The following is an 18,197-nucleotide window of genomic DNA, read 5'->3' as shown; positions in this document are numbered from 1 at the left end:
AGAGTGAGAATGGGACTCAACACAACACACACACAGAGATCAAGTTCTATAAGAACTGAAAAGAGGTAATTCTATCAAACGTTTAAAGAAGAAACCATACCTATGCTACTAAAGCTGTCTGGAAAGATAGAAAGAGATGGAGTACTTCCAAATTCATTCTATGAGGCCAGCATCACCTTAATTCCAAAACCAGACAAAGACCCCACCAAAAAGGAGAATTACAGACCAATATCCCTGATGAACATGGATGCAAAAATTCTCAACAAGATACTAGCCAATAGGATCCAACAGGACATTAAGAAAATTATTCACCATGACCAAGTAGGATTTATCCCCGGGACAGAAGGCTGGTTCAACACTCGTAAAACAATCAATGTGATTCATCATATCAGCAAGATAAAAAACCAAGAACCATATGATCCTCTCAAAAGATGCAGAGAAAGCACTTGACAAAATACAGCATACATCCCTGATCAAAACTCTTCAGAGTGTGGGGATAGAGGAAATATTCCTCAACATCTTAAAAGCCATCTAAGAAAAGCCCACAGCAAATATCATTCTCAATGGGGAAGCACTGGGAGCCTTTCCCCTAAGATCAGGAACAAGACAGGGATGTCCACTCTCACCACTGCTATTCAACATAGTACTGGAAGTCCTAGCCTCAGCAATCAGACAACAAAAAGACATTAAAGGCATTCAAATTGGCAAAGAAGAAGTCAAACTCTCCCTCTTTGCCGATGACATGATACTCTACATAGAAAACCCAAAGGCCTCTACCACAAGATTGCTAGAACTCATACAGCAATTTGGTAGCGTGGCAGGATACAAAATCAATGCCCAGAAATCAGTGGCATTTCTATACACTAACAATGAGACTGAAGAAAGAGAAATTAAGGAGTCAATCCCATTTACAATTGCATAAGATACCTAGGAATAATCCTAACCAAAGATGTAAAGGATCTATACCCTAAAAACTATAGAACACTTCTGAAAAGAAATTGAGGAAGACACAAAGAGATGGAAAAATATTCCATGCTCATGGATTGGCAGAATTACTATTGTGAAAATGTCAATGTCACCCAGGGCATTTTACACGTTTAATGCAATCCCTATCAAAATACCATGGACTTTCTTCAGAGAGTTGAAACAAATTATTTTAAGATTTGTGTGGAATCAGAAATGACCCTGAATAGTCAGGGGAATTTTAAAAAAGAAAACCATATCTGGGGGCATCACAATGCCAGATTTCAGGTTGTACTACAAAGCTGTGGTCATCAAGACAGTGTGATCATGGCACAAAAACAGACACACATAGAACAATGGAACAGAATAGAGAACCCAGAAGTGGACCCTGAACTTTGTGGTCAACTAATATTCGATAAAGGAGGAAAGACTATCCATTGGAAGAAAGACAGTCTCTTCAATAAATGGTGCTGGGAAAATTGGACATCCACATGCAGAAGAATGAAACTAGACCACTCTCTTTCACCATGCACAAAGATAAACTCAAAATGGATGAAAGATCTAAATGTGAGACAAGATTCCATCAAAATCCTAGAGGAGAACACAGGCAACACCCTTTTTGAACTCGGCCACAGTAACTTCTTGCAAGATACATCCACGAAGGCAAAAGAAACAAAAGCAAAAATGAACTACTGGGACTTCATCAAGATAAGAAGCTTTTGCACAGCAAAGGATACAGTCAACAAAACTAAAAGACAACCTACAGAATGGGAGAAGATATTTGCAAATGACATGTCAGATAAAGGGTTAGTTTCCAAGATCTATAAAGAACTTATTAAACTCAACAGCACAAACAATCCAATCATGAAATGGGCAAAAGACATGAAGAGAAATCTCACAGAGGAAGACATAGACATGGCCAACATGCACATGAGAAAATGCTCTGCATCACTTGCCATCAGGGAAATACAAATCAAAACCACAATGAGATACCACCTCACACCCGTGAGAATGGGGAAAATTAACAAGGCAGGAAACCACAAATGTTGGAGAGGATGCAGAGAAAAGGGAACCCTCCTACACTGTTGGTGGGAATGTGAACTGGTGCAGCCACTCTGGAAAACTGTGTGGAGGTTCCTCAAGGAGTTAAAAATAGACCTGCCCTACGACCCAGCAATTGCACTGTTGGGGATTTACCCCAAAGATACAGATGCAATGAAACGCCGGGACACCTGCACCCCAATGTTTATAGCAGCAATGTCCACAATAGCCAAACTGTGGAAGGATCCTTGGTGTCCATCGAAAGATGAATGGATAAAGAAGATGTGGTTTATGTATACAATGGAATATTACTCAACCATTAGAAACCACAAATACCCACCATTTGCTTCAACATGGATGGAACTGGAGGGTATTATGCTGAGTGAAGTAAGTCAATCGGAGAAGGACAAACATTGTATGTTCTCATTCATTTGGGGAATATAAATAATAGTGAAAGGGAATATAAGGGAAGGGAGAAGAAATGTGTGGGATATATCAGAAGGGGAGACAGAACATAAAGACTCCTAACTCTGGGAAACGAACTAGGAGTGGTGGAAGGGGAGAAGGGTGGAGGGTGGGGGTGAATGGGTGACGGGCACTGAGGGGGGCACTTGACGGGATGAGCACTGGGTGTTATTCTGTATGCTGGTAAATTGAACACCAATAAAAAATAAATTTATTTAAAAAAAGAACTGAAAAGAATCCACTGGATTTAGCAACAAAGAGGTTGTTTGTTGCCAATTTGCAGTGCTAGAGTCAGGAGACTTATTGCAGCTGGTTGAGTGGTAACTCAAAGGTAAGTATTTGGCAATAGTAAATACAGGAAAGTGTGTGTGTGATTGTGTGTGTGAGCATGTGTGTTTTAGGAGCTTCAGAGTAAAAAAAAATAAGTAGAGCAATATATAGAGAGATGTGAAGGTCAAAGGGAAAGTTGTTTTGTTTGGGGATTTTTCTTTTTTATATGAAAGAAATGTATTCATCATTATAGGCTGAGAAGAAACTACTAGAAAAAAAAGAAATTGAAAGATCAGAGACAGGAAAAAGAGAAAACCAATAGCACAAGCCAAAGTCTTCCTAAATCGGGCTGCCCAATGGAACTTGCTACAACAACAAGGGTGGCCACGCCACCCTGTCCAGTAGCCATTAGCCATATGTGGCTACTGAGCACTCTAGATGCAACTAGTACAACTGAGGAACTGAATTTTAAATTTTGACTAATTTAAATTTAAATAGCTATACATGATGACCACTGGCTACAGAATTGAGCAGTCAGCTCTACACTAAAGGAATGGCCATGAGGCTGAAGACCTATCTGTCTTGAGAAGGGCGCTTGAGTTGATCATGCCTGATAGTCTCATGGAGGAAGGAGGGCTGCTCTGCTGAGAGGTGGGGCAGGGTAGGACCCTTGAGGGAAAAGTTTTGGAGGAGAGATAAAGGAAAAGATGGGAAAGAGCTGACCAGAACAATAAAAAGCAGAACATAGCAGAACTGAGGGCCAAACTGAGACTGAAAACCAGAACTGTATGGCAGGCAGTGTGAGAACAAATAAGGCAGGGAGCTGGCTTGATAAAAGGTTGGGAGGCCGAAAACCACAGGTGCTAACAAGAGACTGTTGACATAAAACATGACGCCATGGACAGGTAAAAAAGTAGCCAGAAGAAAAGGAAGGGGCAAGAGATCAAGCTTTCAGTTGGGTCAAATGACAGTAAGTGAGTAGGAGAGAACAGGAAAGGACAAATGGTTTAGGACCCAAGGGGATGGAGTTCTACGTAATGTGAGGGCTTGAGGCAAGTCCTGGTTGGCTTAAAAGAAGCAAGCAACAAGAACATAGAGGTAAGTTTGGATGGTTGTTCTGGTAAGTACTAGGGGGCATTATATGATGGTGGCAGGGGCGGGGGTTCAATGAAAGAACATGAGCCAAGTACAAAGTCCCCAACAATTCAGAAAATCAGAATGATATATTGACACATATGAAGAAATTCTGTAAGAATAAGAATTTTTAGGACAGGGTTTCTGCAGAACACTGCAACAAAGAAGAGGGAAAGGGAGGATGAATGTGGGAAATGTGGTCTCAACTGTGGCTTATCAGGAAGTCCTGAAAAAGGACTGGGAGAAGCAGAGAGATAGAAGGAGGATTACCAACCATCTGCAAAGATGATTACCTCCTAACAGGGAGGGTTCGTGTTGGTACCATAAACAACCTGCCCAACCCATAAGTTTCTCTATTCTCCTTTCCTAGGACTTTGGTGCACTTCACTTTTCTTCAAAGAGGCAGAGGAAGTAAGCACAGTTTTGGCTATTACTATTATAAAGTCAAGTCACAATTTTTGCAGCTATTTTTTAAAGATTTTATTTATTTATTCATGAGAGACACAAAGAGATAGAGAGAGAGAGGCAGAGACACAGGCAGAGGGAGAAGCAGGCTCCACGCAGAGAGCCTGATGTGGGACTCGATCCAGGGTCTCCAGGATGACACCTTCAGGCGGCGCTAAACTGTTGAGCCACCTGGGCTGCCCCAATTTTTGCAGCTATTAAATGCATTTGTAAAATTGAAAGAGTTACTTCACTTTTCACTTGTGTAGTTCTATTTTGGAATTACCTAGCTGTTGAACTTCACAAGGTTCAATTTCTCCATATGTACACAGTGGGTTCAATATCATCCATATTGTAAAGCTGTCATATTCTTGCATCCAAGTCATTCTCATCCTTATTTATTTATTATTATTAACATTTACTCTGGTTCTTTCTCTCCCTCTGCCTCTTTCGTTTTATGACTCGGCGAAAGCTAGAAACTTTCTCCCGTCTCCTATAGTGCCAATAATGTCTACATGCAGGCAGTGAGCGCGTGCGCACGCACACACACACGCATTCACCTCTTCATGTCACCGAGAGACATTTTCCAGATACTATTTTTACAACTATCACAAAATTATTAAATCTAAGATTGAACAGTTGCCTAATTTGTTATTTTATCATATATTAATATCATCTATTTAGCTGTTTTTAGATATGGCCATTCTTAGTAATAATTGGTATCAAATTCCTTAAACTGTGTCATTTGCTTCTTTCAAGAACTTATACTCCCCCCTGTGGCAATTTGATGGAAAAAAAACAAACCAGAAAACAGGATCCTAAGGACAGATCACAATTCATAAGTCATTCACAAGTGATATAACAATGATAAGTGCCTTGCTAGAAAAAGGCTGTCAACAGAAAGTCACAACATTCTTTTCATCCTGTGTAATCTGCATAATACGTGACCCCAAAACCTACTGGGCTCAGGGCTAATTTTTGCCAAGTGCTAAGGCAGAAATTTAGTATCTGAAAGTATTTAGATATGAGCTAAAAGGAAAGTTCTATTTTACTTTAGCAAACATTTTTTTCGAGTGTTTACTCTGTGACAAGCACTCTGTTGAGTGCATTACAAGATTTTTGGTATTTAATCCTTACAAATTATCACACCCATTTTAGGAGGTGGATATTGCTAGTATCTCCAAGTTAAAGGAGCCAACTGAGGCTTAGATTAAGTAGTTTGCCTGATGTCACACATTTAGTAAACACAGCTAAATAATGAAACAAAGAAGAAAGCAATCAAGCAAGCAAGCAAGAAAGAAAAAAAGAAACTCTCTCCTGAAATAGAGAAATACAAAGTCCAGCAAATTCTATATTCGAGTCAATGCTATGTTACCTCTGTTAATAAACATTTGAAATCAAGATAATAAGAAGTTGGTCTAGCTAAATCCAAAATAGTGGCTACTTTTATGAAATGCTTTAAACTACAGAATCAACTTACCTTAAGTACTAAAGTTTCACACTGTAATATCAAACTAGTACTGTTGATAATCTTGCTTAATTAAATATAAATCAAGCTTATTTTGCCAGGCTTTATTCTTGAGAGCTCAAAAATGTAAATATCTAAGGTGTTTTGTTTTGTTTAAATGAGCTATGAGTGTCTTTTTTTCATCTGTTTTTCTAGCCCTAGCCTAATTGAATATTGGGCTGTCTGGTAAAACAGTATTTCCCTACCACCACCAGTGCCAGGAAAGATAAGAAATCCCAAGCAAAGTGACCCTAGGCAGTGCTTCTCTAAAGGCTGCCAGGTAATGCACCTGTCAATGCATTTGGGACATTGTTGCTGCCTTGGGTCACCCGCCCTCACATTAGTCTAACAGTATGCTTTTTTTTTTTTTTTTTTTTTTTTAAGATTTTTGTTTTATTTATTCATGAGAGACACAGAGACACAGTGAAGCCGAGACACAGGCAGAGGGAGAAGCAGGCTCCCTGCAGGGAGCCCGATGTGGGACTCAATCCAGGGACTCCAGGATCACGCCCTGAGCCAAAGCAAATGCTCAACCACTGAGCCACCCAGGTGTCCCAGTCTAACAGTCTACTTATTGTAAACAAAGTAGGTTCCAGATTATCCTTCATATGTGACATAGTCATTTTCCCTTCTTAAAAAGCTGGATGGGATGCATGAGAAACATAGGAGTTTTTTTTTTTTGTTTTTTTTTGTTTTTTTTTTTTTAAGATTTCATTTATTTATTCAGGAGAGACACAGAAAGAGAGGCAGAGACACAGGCAGATGGAGAAGCAGGCTCCCTGGGGGGACCTGATCCCGGGACCCCAGGATCATGCTCTGAGAGAAGGCAGACCCTCAGCCACTGAGCCACCTAAGCGTCCTGGAAATATAAGAGTTAAGAGTTGGGGTGAATGGGTGATGGGCACTGAGGGGGGCACTTGACTGGATGAGCACTGGGTGTTGTTCTGTATGTTGGCAAATTGAACACCAATAAAAAATAAATTTATTATTAAAAAATAAAAAGAGTTAAGAGTTCCTAAGCCCTCTTTAGGTTTAGGCCAGGCTTCAGCTGAGTGAGGTGAGAACATCAGAGAGGCAGAAGAGGCATCACCATGCTGTGGACTCCCCTTGCCCCGGCAGCTCCTTCAGGAGCTAGCTGGGAAAAATCTGCTTGACTGGGGAGGGAGATGCCTGCCTGGAAAGTAGTCAAAGCCAACAGGGAATACTTTGGCTGTCGCAGTGCCCAGCCCTACTGCAAAGTAAAATAGGTTCAAAGTCTAGCTGAAGCTAGACCGGAAGTTTGTTTGCTCACCTACAGAGCTGAAAACAAACAGAGTCTCAAGAATCAACCATATATGGAAATGGCAGGGCTAAACACATGAGCAAGAAGAATAAACAGAGCGGTTAGAAATGATGAAAATCACGACAAAAAATTCATTTGGACAAGATCAACTTTCATCATCTCTATGCGAGAAACAGCTTAACAGTGAAATATTTTGGGACATTAGCAAGTCTATGGTTCCATGAAACTTTTTCCTATAGTTGTTAATTTTCACATACATGCACAGGTCAATAAGAAAAGTCTCTCGTTCTAAACCTTCCAGTCCTAGATAACACTCTTAACTGCTGCTCTGTGTAGTTATGACATAGATCTCATGCCATTAACAACATGAAATTAGTCATGATTCAAATCACATTATTTCACTGTGAAAGCAGAGAAGGGAAAAGTCATAAGCCTTAAATATGAACTGTATTCAGTTTAAGGAAAGTCCATTTTCACTCAAGATGCAGTTCACAGAATAAGCATTATGTCAACAGTCTGCTGGAACATGTCTATTAAAGGATACTTGTAGAGAATCTATGTGTAGCGTAGATACTGCTTCAAAGCCAATGGCCTAAAAAAACAAACAAACAAACAAACAAACAAACAAAAACAAAGCCAATGGCCTGAGGCTCCATCAAGACATTTAATCATAAGGGTAACTAATCAGTGAATGATGCAATTATTCAAGAAGACTTTCTTTTTTTTTTTTTCAAGAAGACTTTCATGATGCCTGTGGTTGGTCTGAGACTCAGTCTAAACAAGATTGCACTGAGTGAGTTACAGACATTTTCATTGTGGGCTGAAGCTAATATCACACTGGTACACACCCCGATATTAAGCCTTCCAAAGCATACCCCTCATCTTGGTTCATTTTTCCTTTTTCAGCTATATCAGTTCATCAGCAGATAACAAACTACACAGGTGTCTATACAGCAAGATCACAAAAATCTTAACTGTCAAAAAAAAAAAAAAAAACACAAACCTTTGTCTAAGCCCATGCAGACCATAACTGTTACCTTTCTACTTCACGCTTATCTCAGATCACAGCATAATCCTGACTTTGCCAATTAACCCACAGTGTTTTATTTTATATGCTTTCTAGGGTGTGTGATTTCAGAGTTTGAGGAAAATTAGAGATAACTCCCTTAAGAACATGCAGTGTTCAGAGACCCCTGTATATACAGAATATGAAAAAAAGAAGCAGCGGAGTTTGGAAGAGTCAAGGATGTTCCCTTGAGAAGAACTGAATTGAAATGTACATGTCCCTGCTCCACTTCTGACCAAGCTTGTGTTATGTCACATAGTCATCTTTGACCTCACTTTTCTCACCTGCAAAATGGGAGAACAATACCTCACAGAGTTGTTGTGAAGCTCAAGGGACACGCTGTATGTTAGAAGGCTCTTTAAATTTAACATCACATCTCTGGATAAATGGAAGGTGATACAGCCATACACGTATCCATTTCAGGCACCCAGACAAAGCTCTAAGTAGCGTTCCTGTTAAATGGATCTGACAAAATCAGAATTGTACATTCCACCATTAAATCAAACAATGCATTCGTTCACTTTGACTTCAAATCTGAAGATTTCCAGAGTTTAGAGTGTGCTTTTCTTCTACATGTGTGGTGTAAGCTCTGACTTGGGAGGTAAAGCCTTATCCATGTGTTCAGATATTCATATATAATTCCTATAGGCATAGTTATTTAAAAAGCCATACACAGGAAAACATCTTAGAAAGTCTTTGGACAATTTGAACAACTTAGTTTTCATCATTCTAGAATGTACTGGCTACCAGTTTCCATTTAATTTGAAAACTCACTTGTCAATATCATTGTGCCATATTTCATGGTACAAAATGAAATGAAAGAAAAATATCAACTCAAATATATATTGAGTGTAAAAATGTCTATGGCATTATGTTAAGCAAAAGAATACTATCTTGGTTTCTTTTTTTTTTCCTTAACGATTTTATTTATTCATGAGAGACGCACAGAGAGAGGCAGAGACATAGGCAGAGGGAGAAGCAGGCTCCCTGCAAGGAGCCTGATGCAGGACTCGATCCCAAGACCCTGGGATCACACCCTGAGCCAAGGGCAGATGCTCAACCACTGAGCCACCCAGGTGTCCCACTATCTCGGTTTCTGAGAAAGAAATAATCTAAAGAAAACATGAACACAGGCACCAATAGACATTTTGTTCTTTCTTTAGTATTCACACATTGTATTTTTACCTAAGGATTCGGGGTAGCTTACATGCTTTTCATTGAAGAAAGGACTCTTTGAACGTCTCTTCTTCCATGAAAAAAAATGGAATAAAAATGATAACATGCAAATGAAGGAAGCAGATGCCATCATATGACTAAAATAAGCTAAGTACAGAATTTCATTTTATGTATCCTGAAAACTATGATTAAAAGAGAAATATACTGTGATAATTCTTCCATACAGATGACATGTAAGCACATAAGACAAAAACTGAGGTGGGCATTTGACGGGATGAGCACTGGGTGTTATTCTGTATGCTGGCAAATTGAACACCAATAAAAAATAAATTTATTTAAAAAACCCGTTTTCTTTATGAAGTATCACCCATGTTGGGTATAGAGATTACTTGAATAAATAAATATTAAAAAAAAAACAAAACACGCCACACTCCAGGGAGCCCTGGAGTTGTGAGAAGGGGCTCAGGCCTGTTGGTAGGAGGTGGGAACACATTTCAAGGGGTGAGCTGACGGTGCCTGTCTTAGTTTGCTCCACCTCCCCATACATCGGCAGAATCTCTGGGGACACATTCACATCACGTTGATTTTATAGTCATCCTTTCAAAATATTTATCCTTTACTCCTATTCTTTGAAATAAGTCATCTAGTCTTGATTCTCTATTCCTCTTCAAACTATTGATTTGGTTTCCCCAAACCACACATTTGACAGACGGTTATCAGCCTTCTTTTTCCTTCTCTCTTATCACTTTAAGTATCACCAAAGAAACTCTTCCCATCTAAGATGATCAAACAAAGTGCTGTAAAGACTTGTTGCTAAGCTAGTAAATCTAAGTTGCTAATATGTCAGGAAAAGTGTTAGAGACCCATCTCTACCTATAGTAGCATCCATGTTTTCCAGCACCACCTCAGATCAATGCAAGCAGACTAGAGGCAGCACAGGATTGTAATTAAACTAATAAAATACATGAGACAAGTAATAAACTGAAGAAAATGTCATTAAAAAAAAATTCCTTTGCTCTCTCACTCTAGCGATCAACTGCTTCTACAAGTAAGTAAATGAACAGGCAAACATAAACCCAGACCACATGGAACAGCCTTGACTACTTTCTGACAAACACCTTTGTATCACATAATATCCCAAGAAAGTCAGAGAACTAATTATAAGGAGGCAAGAGCAGGGAGAAAATTAATGTAATTTAGATAGTAAACATCTGCACTTCTTTCCCACCTCTGAACTCCCACGGAGTACGCCCTCTCTCTAACCTTCATCTTAAGCAAATATAAGACAAGGTAAACTAAGCCAGAGTCCCTGAAGATTTTATGATGGTATTTATTATATTTTTTTCCCCCAAAAGCTGGCATATCATTTTTAGGGGTGGAATTCATTTACTTGATTGAATTTGAGGCATGCTAGACACATCTGAAGCCCACTCCCAACCCACCATAACAACAAACTGCTCACTGTCCAGATACACTTATATGGCCAGATTTCCTATAAATCTGACAGCTCAGTGTATGTATTGCGTATGGGTCTTGGCACTGAGTCACATTCCTCTGTTATGTTTCCCTGGGAGCTCTGATTTCCGTTTTCAGGGCTGGCACAGACGCCTACTTGCTCTTATAAGAAAATGTCTATGACCGAAAGCTGAAAATGTGCAAGATTCCTTCTTTAAGTACACAAACACTCCAAAGTCTGGCCACTTTCCTGTAGTCCTGCCAGGTTTTCTCTATGTCTGATACCTGATCAAATAACTATCTTTTTAATAGGGAAAAACAACAAAAAACCTAAGAGAAGGAATGTAGTACATACACAGCTGAACATCTTATAAGACTTAACCAAACGACCTGTACAAGTGATGCCTGAGTAGACACACACGTACCTTATATAGCTCTGTAAACAGGACTCAGTGGCCAGCTTAATGAATTCCTCATTTAAAAAAAAAAAAAAAAAAAAAACTCTCTAAAAAGCATTTGCTAGATAAACACTTGCTTACAAGACAAAATTAGTGCATCTTAACCATTTTGCACACAAATTCAAAGACCTTTTTCTCCCAGTTCGAACCTGCTGTCAGTCGCAAGCGCTGGGAGAAGTCAGAGGTGGACAAAATTATAAGAAGCCACTATTCCCACTACCGCCCAGGTGCACACAAACATTTGCTGAGTCATTTATAATAGTACAAGAATTCAGATCCCATGGCATGAGTTAAGGATGGAGTGTCAGCCTTTCCCTTTGAGTTTCCTGGCACTTGAAGGTCCCCATAATACAATATGAACATATTTTGAGTCTGTGAATGCCTTGGGTGTCTTCTCTTCTCTGTCTCTCTGTGTCTCTCTCTATGTCTCTCTTTCTTTCACTTTCTTAATAATAATCTTTTATTTTAAACTCTTCAAAGGACTTTTGATCATAAAGCCTCACCCTAACTGTATAATGCACACCTCTTTTTCTATGCTGAGATTCCATGTTCTGTATATATCAGTACAAGTATTTTCTCTTAGCCAATATCAAAACCATCCATTTGGAGCTAACAATTGGCTTTTTTAGACTTTGAGGTACCATGTGAATTTTATAGTAAAACCAAGTTCTTTTTATGATATGTCTTGTTATTTTTAAAAACCTAGAAGAATGTAGTATGCATACTATACATGTAGAGAAAAAGAAAATCAAAAAAGATGGGGGGGGGCAACAACTCCCTAAGAATTTTAATCCAATTAATCATCATTAAATCCTACGAAATAAAGTATCATCAACATTTTCATAATGTCAGCTTGGAAATATGGCTCTTACTTCCCTAAGATTTGTGAATGGCAGCTCTAAGAATATAAACCAGGTCACGTGGTCCAGCAATTTATCCCTTCCATGAATGAAAGTCTCCACTTTGCTGTACATATGTGAGGCTATTGGTGGTGGTTCTCAGGCTCTCCAGAGCATTCGAAACTTCCCAACCATTCTCCCATCGACCTCACCCTTGCAAGCCACTAGAGATGACCACCTAGCCCACATCCCATCTTAGGTGAGGCTCCAGCTTCACATCCCTACCCTTCCCCCTCTACCACACCTTCCCAACCATTAGTGGTAGACATAATTCAGGGTTTAGGTCTTGAAAGATTTCACTGTGGCTTCCCACATATTTTGGACTTTTAAAATCATCCATGAGGGAAGAAAAAGCTGGGGGCCCAGTTGCCTTTAATATACATGTGGCTATGAACATAACGTGGAATGTTCCGTCCTTAAATAGGAAATTTTAGGCCTCTTCTCTTTGAGGAATGCTTGGAAAGAACATTAAATAACAATGTTGAAAATTCTTCCTGAGCTTCAGAGCCACCCCCCTCCCTGCTGGCCACTCACACTGTTGACAGGCAAGTTCACTGTGTAACATGTGGACTGCTTAGGGAGGTAATTGTGTACAGATGATGTGGTCTATGCTGAAGTTGGAGTGTTTTCTTTTCTTCTTGGCTCTTTTCTTTTTCAATAGAGCGAATTGAAACGTGTAAAAAAAATGCGGCTGTTTAAACTGTTTAAACATAGGCTGTTTTCAAATTATAAATCTATAGGGTTGTTTCTGAATGCTCTTCTTTGCATCAGACACAGGCATGTTTATCTTAAATCAACAACTGAAATGAGTTTGTCACTGGTAACATGTGTCAAATGATGTGGCATCACAATACAAGAAAATGGCCCAGCTCTGGAATCACTCACTTTACACAAAATGGTAACTGGAAACATTAACAAAAAAACAAAGCAGTTAAACAGTAGATTCTAAGTGGAAGCATGGCTAATTAATTAAGTACTTAGTGCAGCTAACTGGCAATATTAAGAAATGGAAATGTGCTTAGACTTATTGGCCATATTTGACATCTGTGCACAAGCAGAGAGAATAAAACCTGTTGTTTCCTTGACCTGATCTCACTCCACTTAGGCCGCAGGCTCCTTGGACAGTAAGAAGTCACAATCACTATTCATAGCAGTGTGAAGAGTTATTACTAAACTGTATTATTCACTGACACTCTTAATTTATAACCAGAAATAAAAGGGTACACTGTTCTTGCTAAATTATCAGGCTTTTTTTTACTGTGAGACAAACCAAGTCCAATCCACATTCAAAGATTACAGGTTTTAGTATTTTGAAAAATCACTCATTTCTCAAAGACCCAAACTGTATTTAGAACACCCCAAGTAAACCCCAAGATCCCTATATTCCCAACAATAAAATTGTTACCTATATTAAGAGAAAACAGAGCAAGTGTGCTGGAACACACACCCCCACCCACCCGCAAAAACTGCATCCATACTCTTGACTTGACCCCTGGCTTTGTTCTCTTTCTTGTCCAGGCATGAGGCATCCAAACCGTTATGTCAAGTGAGAAAGAATCAAATTCCTACCTCTCCAACATGGAATGTAAGATTTGCAGGTAGACTTCTTGGGGATTTCAGCTGGTTAAAAGCAACTACTTTTCTGCTCTCTGATGAGTTTCAAAGACAGCCTCCGAAATTAAAATAGTACAAAAAAATAAAAAGGAAACCCTTCCGAATTTTTTAGGAATCCTTGCTGTTAGCCTCTTAGGATACCTACCTCTTAAAAAACATGTAAGTCAGTGGGTAGGGCGGGTACAACTATTAGAAACAGAAGTGAGGGGCACCTGGGTGGCTCAGGGGTGGAGTGTCTGCCTTCGTCCCAGGGCATGATCGCAGGGTCGCAGGATCGAGTCCCGCATCAGCCTGTCTCTCTCTCTCCCTCTCTCTCTCTCATGAATGAATAAATAAAATATTGAAAGAAAGAAAAGTGAGTGTATAACAAATAGTAGTAATTGATGTGTTCATCAATGATGTAAGTCAGGAGTGGTGCGAAGAGGCAAGAGGGGAAAAAAAAAATCCTATTTGGTGCTGGAAATACTGAGCCTCTTTGGGGGGGGCGGGGGGGGGGCGGTGAGCTGCAGTGTGCCAGCTTTTTCAGACGGGAAGAATGCGGAGTGTCAAGGGGTCAGGATCAATCCGGTGTGAGTTGATGAGGCAGGAAGGTGGGGAGGAATGCAAGGAATGTCCCTGTTTGTGTAGGACTCCATTCAGCTCATTGGAGAGCCGGGGCCGCCCGGAGCGTATAAATGCCGCGGGCCGCCCGCCTCGGCCTCACACAACAACTCTTCCCGCAGAGAGGAGGCCGCCAGCGCACCTCCGTCCCCGCGACCGACCGCCTCTCCACGACGGCAGCCGCCCGAGCGACCGCTCCCAGACCTCGGCTCCGAAAGCCCGGGCCCCCACCTCCCCGGCCCGAGCCCGCGACCCAGCGCCGGCCCGCCGCGCCCTCCGCGCCCTCCGCGCCCTCCGCGCCCTCCGCGCTGCCCTCCGCGCCCACCGCGCCGCCCTCCGCGCCCTCCGCGCCCTCCGCGCCCTCCGCATCGCCCTCCGCGCCGCCCTCCCGGCCGCCCCGCTCCTCCCGCAGCGCCCACCATGTCTGCAGCCGGCCTGGGCCCAGTCCGCGGCGCCTTCCTGCTCCTGCTCGCCCTCTGCGGCCGGGTAAGCCGGGAGCCCCGCGGCGGCCGGGGCGGAGGCGTGCGCGCAGGGCGGGGGGTGCGGGGCAGGGCCCGGGGCGCCGGGTGGGGGGAGCCCGCTGACCGCCGCCTCCTCCCCGCAGCCTGCGGCCGGCCAGGACTGCGGCGGCCAGTGCCCGTGTGCGGCCGCGCCGGCGCCGAGGTGCCCGGCCGGCGTCAGTCTCGTGCTGGACGGCTGCGGCTGCTGCCGTGTGTGCGCCAAGCAGCTGGGCGAGCTGTGCACGGAGCGCGACCCCTGCGACCCGCACAAGGGCCTCTTTTGCGACTTCGGCTCCCCGGCCAACCGCAAGATCGGCGTGTGCACGGGTAAGAGCTGCGGCCCGCGCTGGTGATCCCGCCCCCCCCCCCCCCCGGGAGCCCTGCGCCCCGCGCGTCCCCGACTCGCCTCCTGCTGCTACCGATGCCTGACCCTTGCGTACCCCCTTGTCCCCTTCCTCTCCTTCAGCTAAAGACGGGGCCCCCTGCGTCTTCGGAGGAACTGTGTACCGGAGCGGAGAGTCCTTCCAGAGCAGCTGCAAGTACCAGTGCACCTGCCTGGACGGGGCGGTGGGCTGCGTGCCCCTGTGCAGCATGGACGTCCGCTTGCCCAGCCCCGACTGCCCCTTCCCGCGGAGGGTCAAGCTGCCCGGGAAATGCTGCGAGGAGTGGGTGTGCGACGAGCCCAAGGATCACACGGTGGTTGGCCCTGCCCTGGCCGGTGGGTTGAATCTTCCTCTAAGTCGGTGTTGTGAGCCTCCCTCCCGGGGGCTGACTCCTCGCTTTGCCAAGGGAACGAGGAAATGTCTTATCCTGGCGTCTTACTTAGTGTTTGTGTGCTCTGCTCCCACAGCTTACCGACTGGAAGACACGTTTGGCCCAGACCCAACTATGATTCGGGCCAACTGCCTGGTCCAGACCACAGAGTGGAGTGCCTGTTCCAAGACCTGTGGGATGGGCATCTCCACCCGCGTTACCAATGACAACGCCTTCTGCAGGCTGGAGAAGCAGAGCCGCCTCTGCATGGTCAGGCCTTGTGAAGCTGACCTGGAAGAGAACATTAAGGTACATTTTCTGCTCTCGTTAACTGATTTTCTTGGAATGATAATGAATAGGACCAAAGTTGGGTCTCACCACCCTTGTTATTAGAGACGTTTTGTCTCCAAAAATATCTAACCATTGAGCTGTTTTGCTGGAATGAGATGTTGTGTAATAGGAACCACCAGCTTTCCACTATGAAATTCTCCACACTGTTAATTCCAGACATCCCAAGAGAGGCTATGTCTATTTTTGGAAGACTGGCAAATGAGACTCAAACTTCCACTCCTCAAAATATAAACAAAAGTCAGACAACCTAAGACTAAAACACACAGAACTTGAAGAAAGCCACTCCCCTGATAGAGCCATTGATTTTTTTTTTTCTTCTGCTTTGTCTTCCTTAGAAGGGCAAAAAGTGCATCCGTACCCCCAAAATCGCCAAGCCTGTCAAGTTTGAGCTTTCTGGTTGTACCAGCGTGAAGACATACCGGGCTAAGTTCTGTGGAGTATGCACAGATGGCCGTTGCTGCACTCCCCACAGAACCACCACGCTTCCTGTAGAGTTCAAGTGCCCTGACGGAGAGGTCATGAAGAAGAATATGATGTTCATCAAGACCTGTGCCTGCCATTATAACTGTCCTGGAGACAATGACATCTTTGAGTCACTGTACTACAGGAAGATGTATGGAGACATGGCATAAAGCCAGAGTGTGAGAGGCATTAACTCATGAGGCTATAACTTGAACTGATTCACATCTCATTTTTTTGTGTAAACATGATTTCAGTAGTACAAGTTACTTTAAATCTGTTTTTCTAACTGGGGGAAAGAAAAAGTGCCGCCAAATTCAAAATATTGTGCCATGTGACCTTCAAATAGTCTATCAACCTAGACACTGGTTTGAAGAAAGTAAGACTTGACAGTGGGACTGCGTTAGCACATAGCACCAGAGTATAACAAGGTGTGACTTTAGGAACAGTGGGAGAGCACCTGTAGAAAGGATTGTCATCCTAAAGTAGAATGTGCCTCCTCTTTGGAGTGTAAATGGGAAGGAGAATTTTAGCATGCTCACTGACCTACCTGCAGCTCCAGCGACAGCTAGGATGTGTGTTCTCCAGCCTTCTTCATGAGGCTGGGTCAAGTTCTTTTTAAGTCAGAACAGCAGATTCAGCTCTGACATTCTGATTTGAATGATACTGTTCAGGAATCAGAATCCTGTCTATTAGACTGGACAGCTTGTGGCAAGCTAATTTGCCTGTAATAAGCCAGAACTTTTTTTTTATTGATACTGTAAATATTGTGTGTGTGTGTGCGTGTGTGTGTGTGTATATATATATATACACATATATATATATTTGTACAGTTATCTAAGTTAATTTAAAGTTGTTTGTGCCTTTTTGTTTTTAATGCTTTGATATTTCAAATGTTAGCCTCAATTCTGAACACCATAGGTAGGACGTAAAGCTTGTCTGATAATTCAAAGCATGAAATGGATATTCAAATGGAAATTCTGCTCAGAATGACAGTCCATCAAAACAGATTGTTTGCTGAATATGAGGTAATGATGTCCTTGGGAGTCTGATTTGTCAGTTGGAAATGTGGTAGCCTCACTTTAATGAACAAATTGCCTTTGTTAAAACATGAGTGGCTCTGTATAGCTGATCAGTTTTTCCACCTGGAAGCATTTGTTTCTACTTTGACTATGACTGTTTTTTGGACAGTTTACTTGTTGAGAATGTGACCAAAAGTTACATGTTTGCACCTTTCTAGTTGAAAATAAAGTATATATTTTTTCTATAAAAAAATGTGGATATTCACTTTTCTAAACATTTCTGAGTTTTCTTGAATATATATGGGAAGCTTTTGTCTTAAAACAAGTTATCTGTAATTTTCTAAATCTGTTATCATATCTGCTGATGAATTGGTTAATCAGGTCAATAGAATTTTCCATAAACCTATTTCACGCTGAATTAAGTGTCACAAACTTACAGGCATACATAGTGTGTATATAGACACAGTATATATGTGTCTGTGTATGTGTTTGTGTACAGACATTTTTTGTTAACTTCACAGTACTTTATAGATCCTTAGGTTCAGTTCTCTCTAGGTAACTTAAATCTCCATAATCCCTATTGGTTACATTTGATCTTGTTTACATTTAATACCTCACTGGCCATTGTAGGCATTTAATTTACAAACTTTCCCATCACAAAATACTCTCTGTTCTACATAGTAAAGGTTTTAACTATTTTTTGAGTTTGTATACTCTACTATAGATCTATTTCTGAAC

General features: G+C 42.0%; 1 protein-coding gene and 1 long non-coding RNA gene across 3 annotated transcripts in view; one reads left to right on the top strand and one right to left on the bottom strand.

Moving 5' to 3' along the window:
• Positions 1-15,221, bottom strand: part of LOC144311174 (uncharacterized) — a 73,717-nt gene extending 58,496 nt beyond the window's left edge. The window contains exon 1 of one of the 2 annotated variants that reach the window (XR_013376757.1): positions 14,794-15,221. This is a non-coding gene — a long non-coding RNA (uncharacterized LOC144311174). The remainder of the gene's footprint in view (positions 1-14,793) is intronic. The other variant, XR_013376756.1, reaches the window with a different exon arrangement.
• Positions 14,737-17,712, top strand: CCN2 (cellular communication network factor 2). The gene is made up of 5 exons (XM_077893218.1): positions 14,737-14,860; positions 14,979-15,201; positions 15,341-15,592; positions 15,725-15,936; positions 16,314-17,712. Exons 1-5 carry the CDS (start codon positions 14,795-14,797, stop codon positions 16,608-16,610), a joined length of 1,050 nt encoding a protein of 349 aa, XP_077749344.1. The 5' UTR covers positions 14,737-14,794; the 3' UTR covers positions 16,611-17,712.
• The last annotated feature ends 485 nt before the right edge of the window (positions 17,713-18,197 follow it).

The sequence above is a fragment of the Canis aureus genome, chromosome 1 (genome assembly GCF_053574225.1).
Source record: "Canis aureus isolate CA01 chromosome 1, VMU_Caureus_v.1.0, whole genome shotgun sequence".
NCBI lineage: Eukaryota > Metazoa > Chordata > Mammalia > Carnivora > Canidae > Canis > Canis aureus.
This window is presented reverse-complemented; position numbering and strand designations above follow the sequence as displayed.

Excerpts from the sequence above, each read along its gene's own strand:
- CCN2 (XM_077893218.1), top strand. The coding sequence starts at position 14,795 with ATGTCTGCAGCCGGCCTGGGCCCAGTCCGCGGCGCCTTCCTGCTCCTG. Across the intron at positions 14,861-14,978 it reads TGCTCGCCCTCTGCGGCCGG|CCTGCGGCCGGCCAGGACTG; the intron begins GTAAGCCGGGAG and ends TCCTCCCCGCAG. Across the intron at positions 15,202-15,340 it reads CAAGATCGGCGTGTGCACGG|CTAAAGACGGGGCCCCCTGC; the intron begins GTAAGAGCTGCG and ends CCTCTCCTTCAG.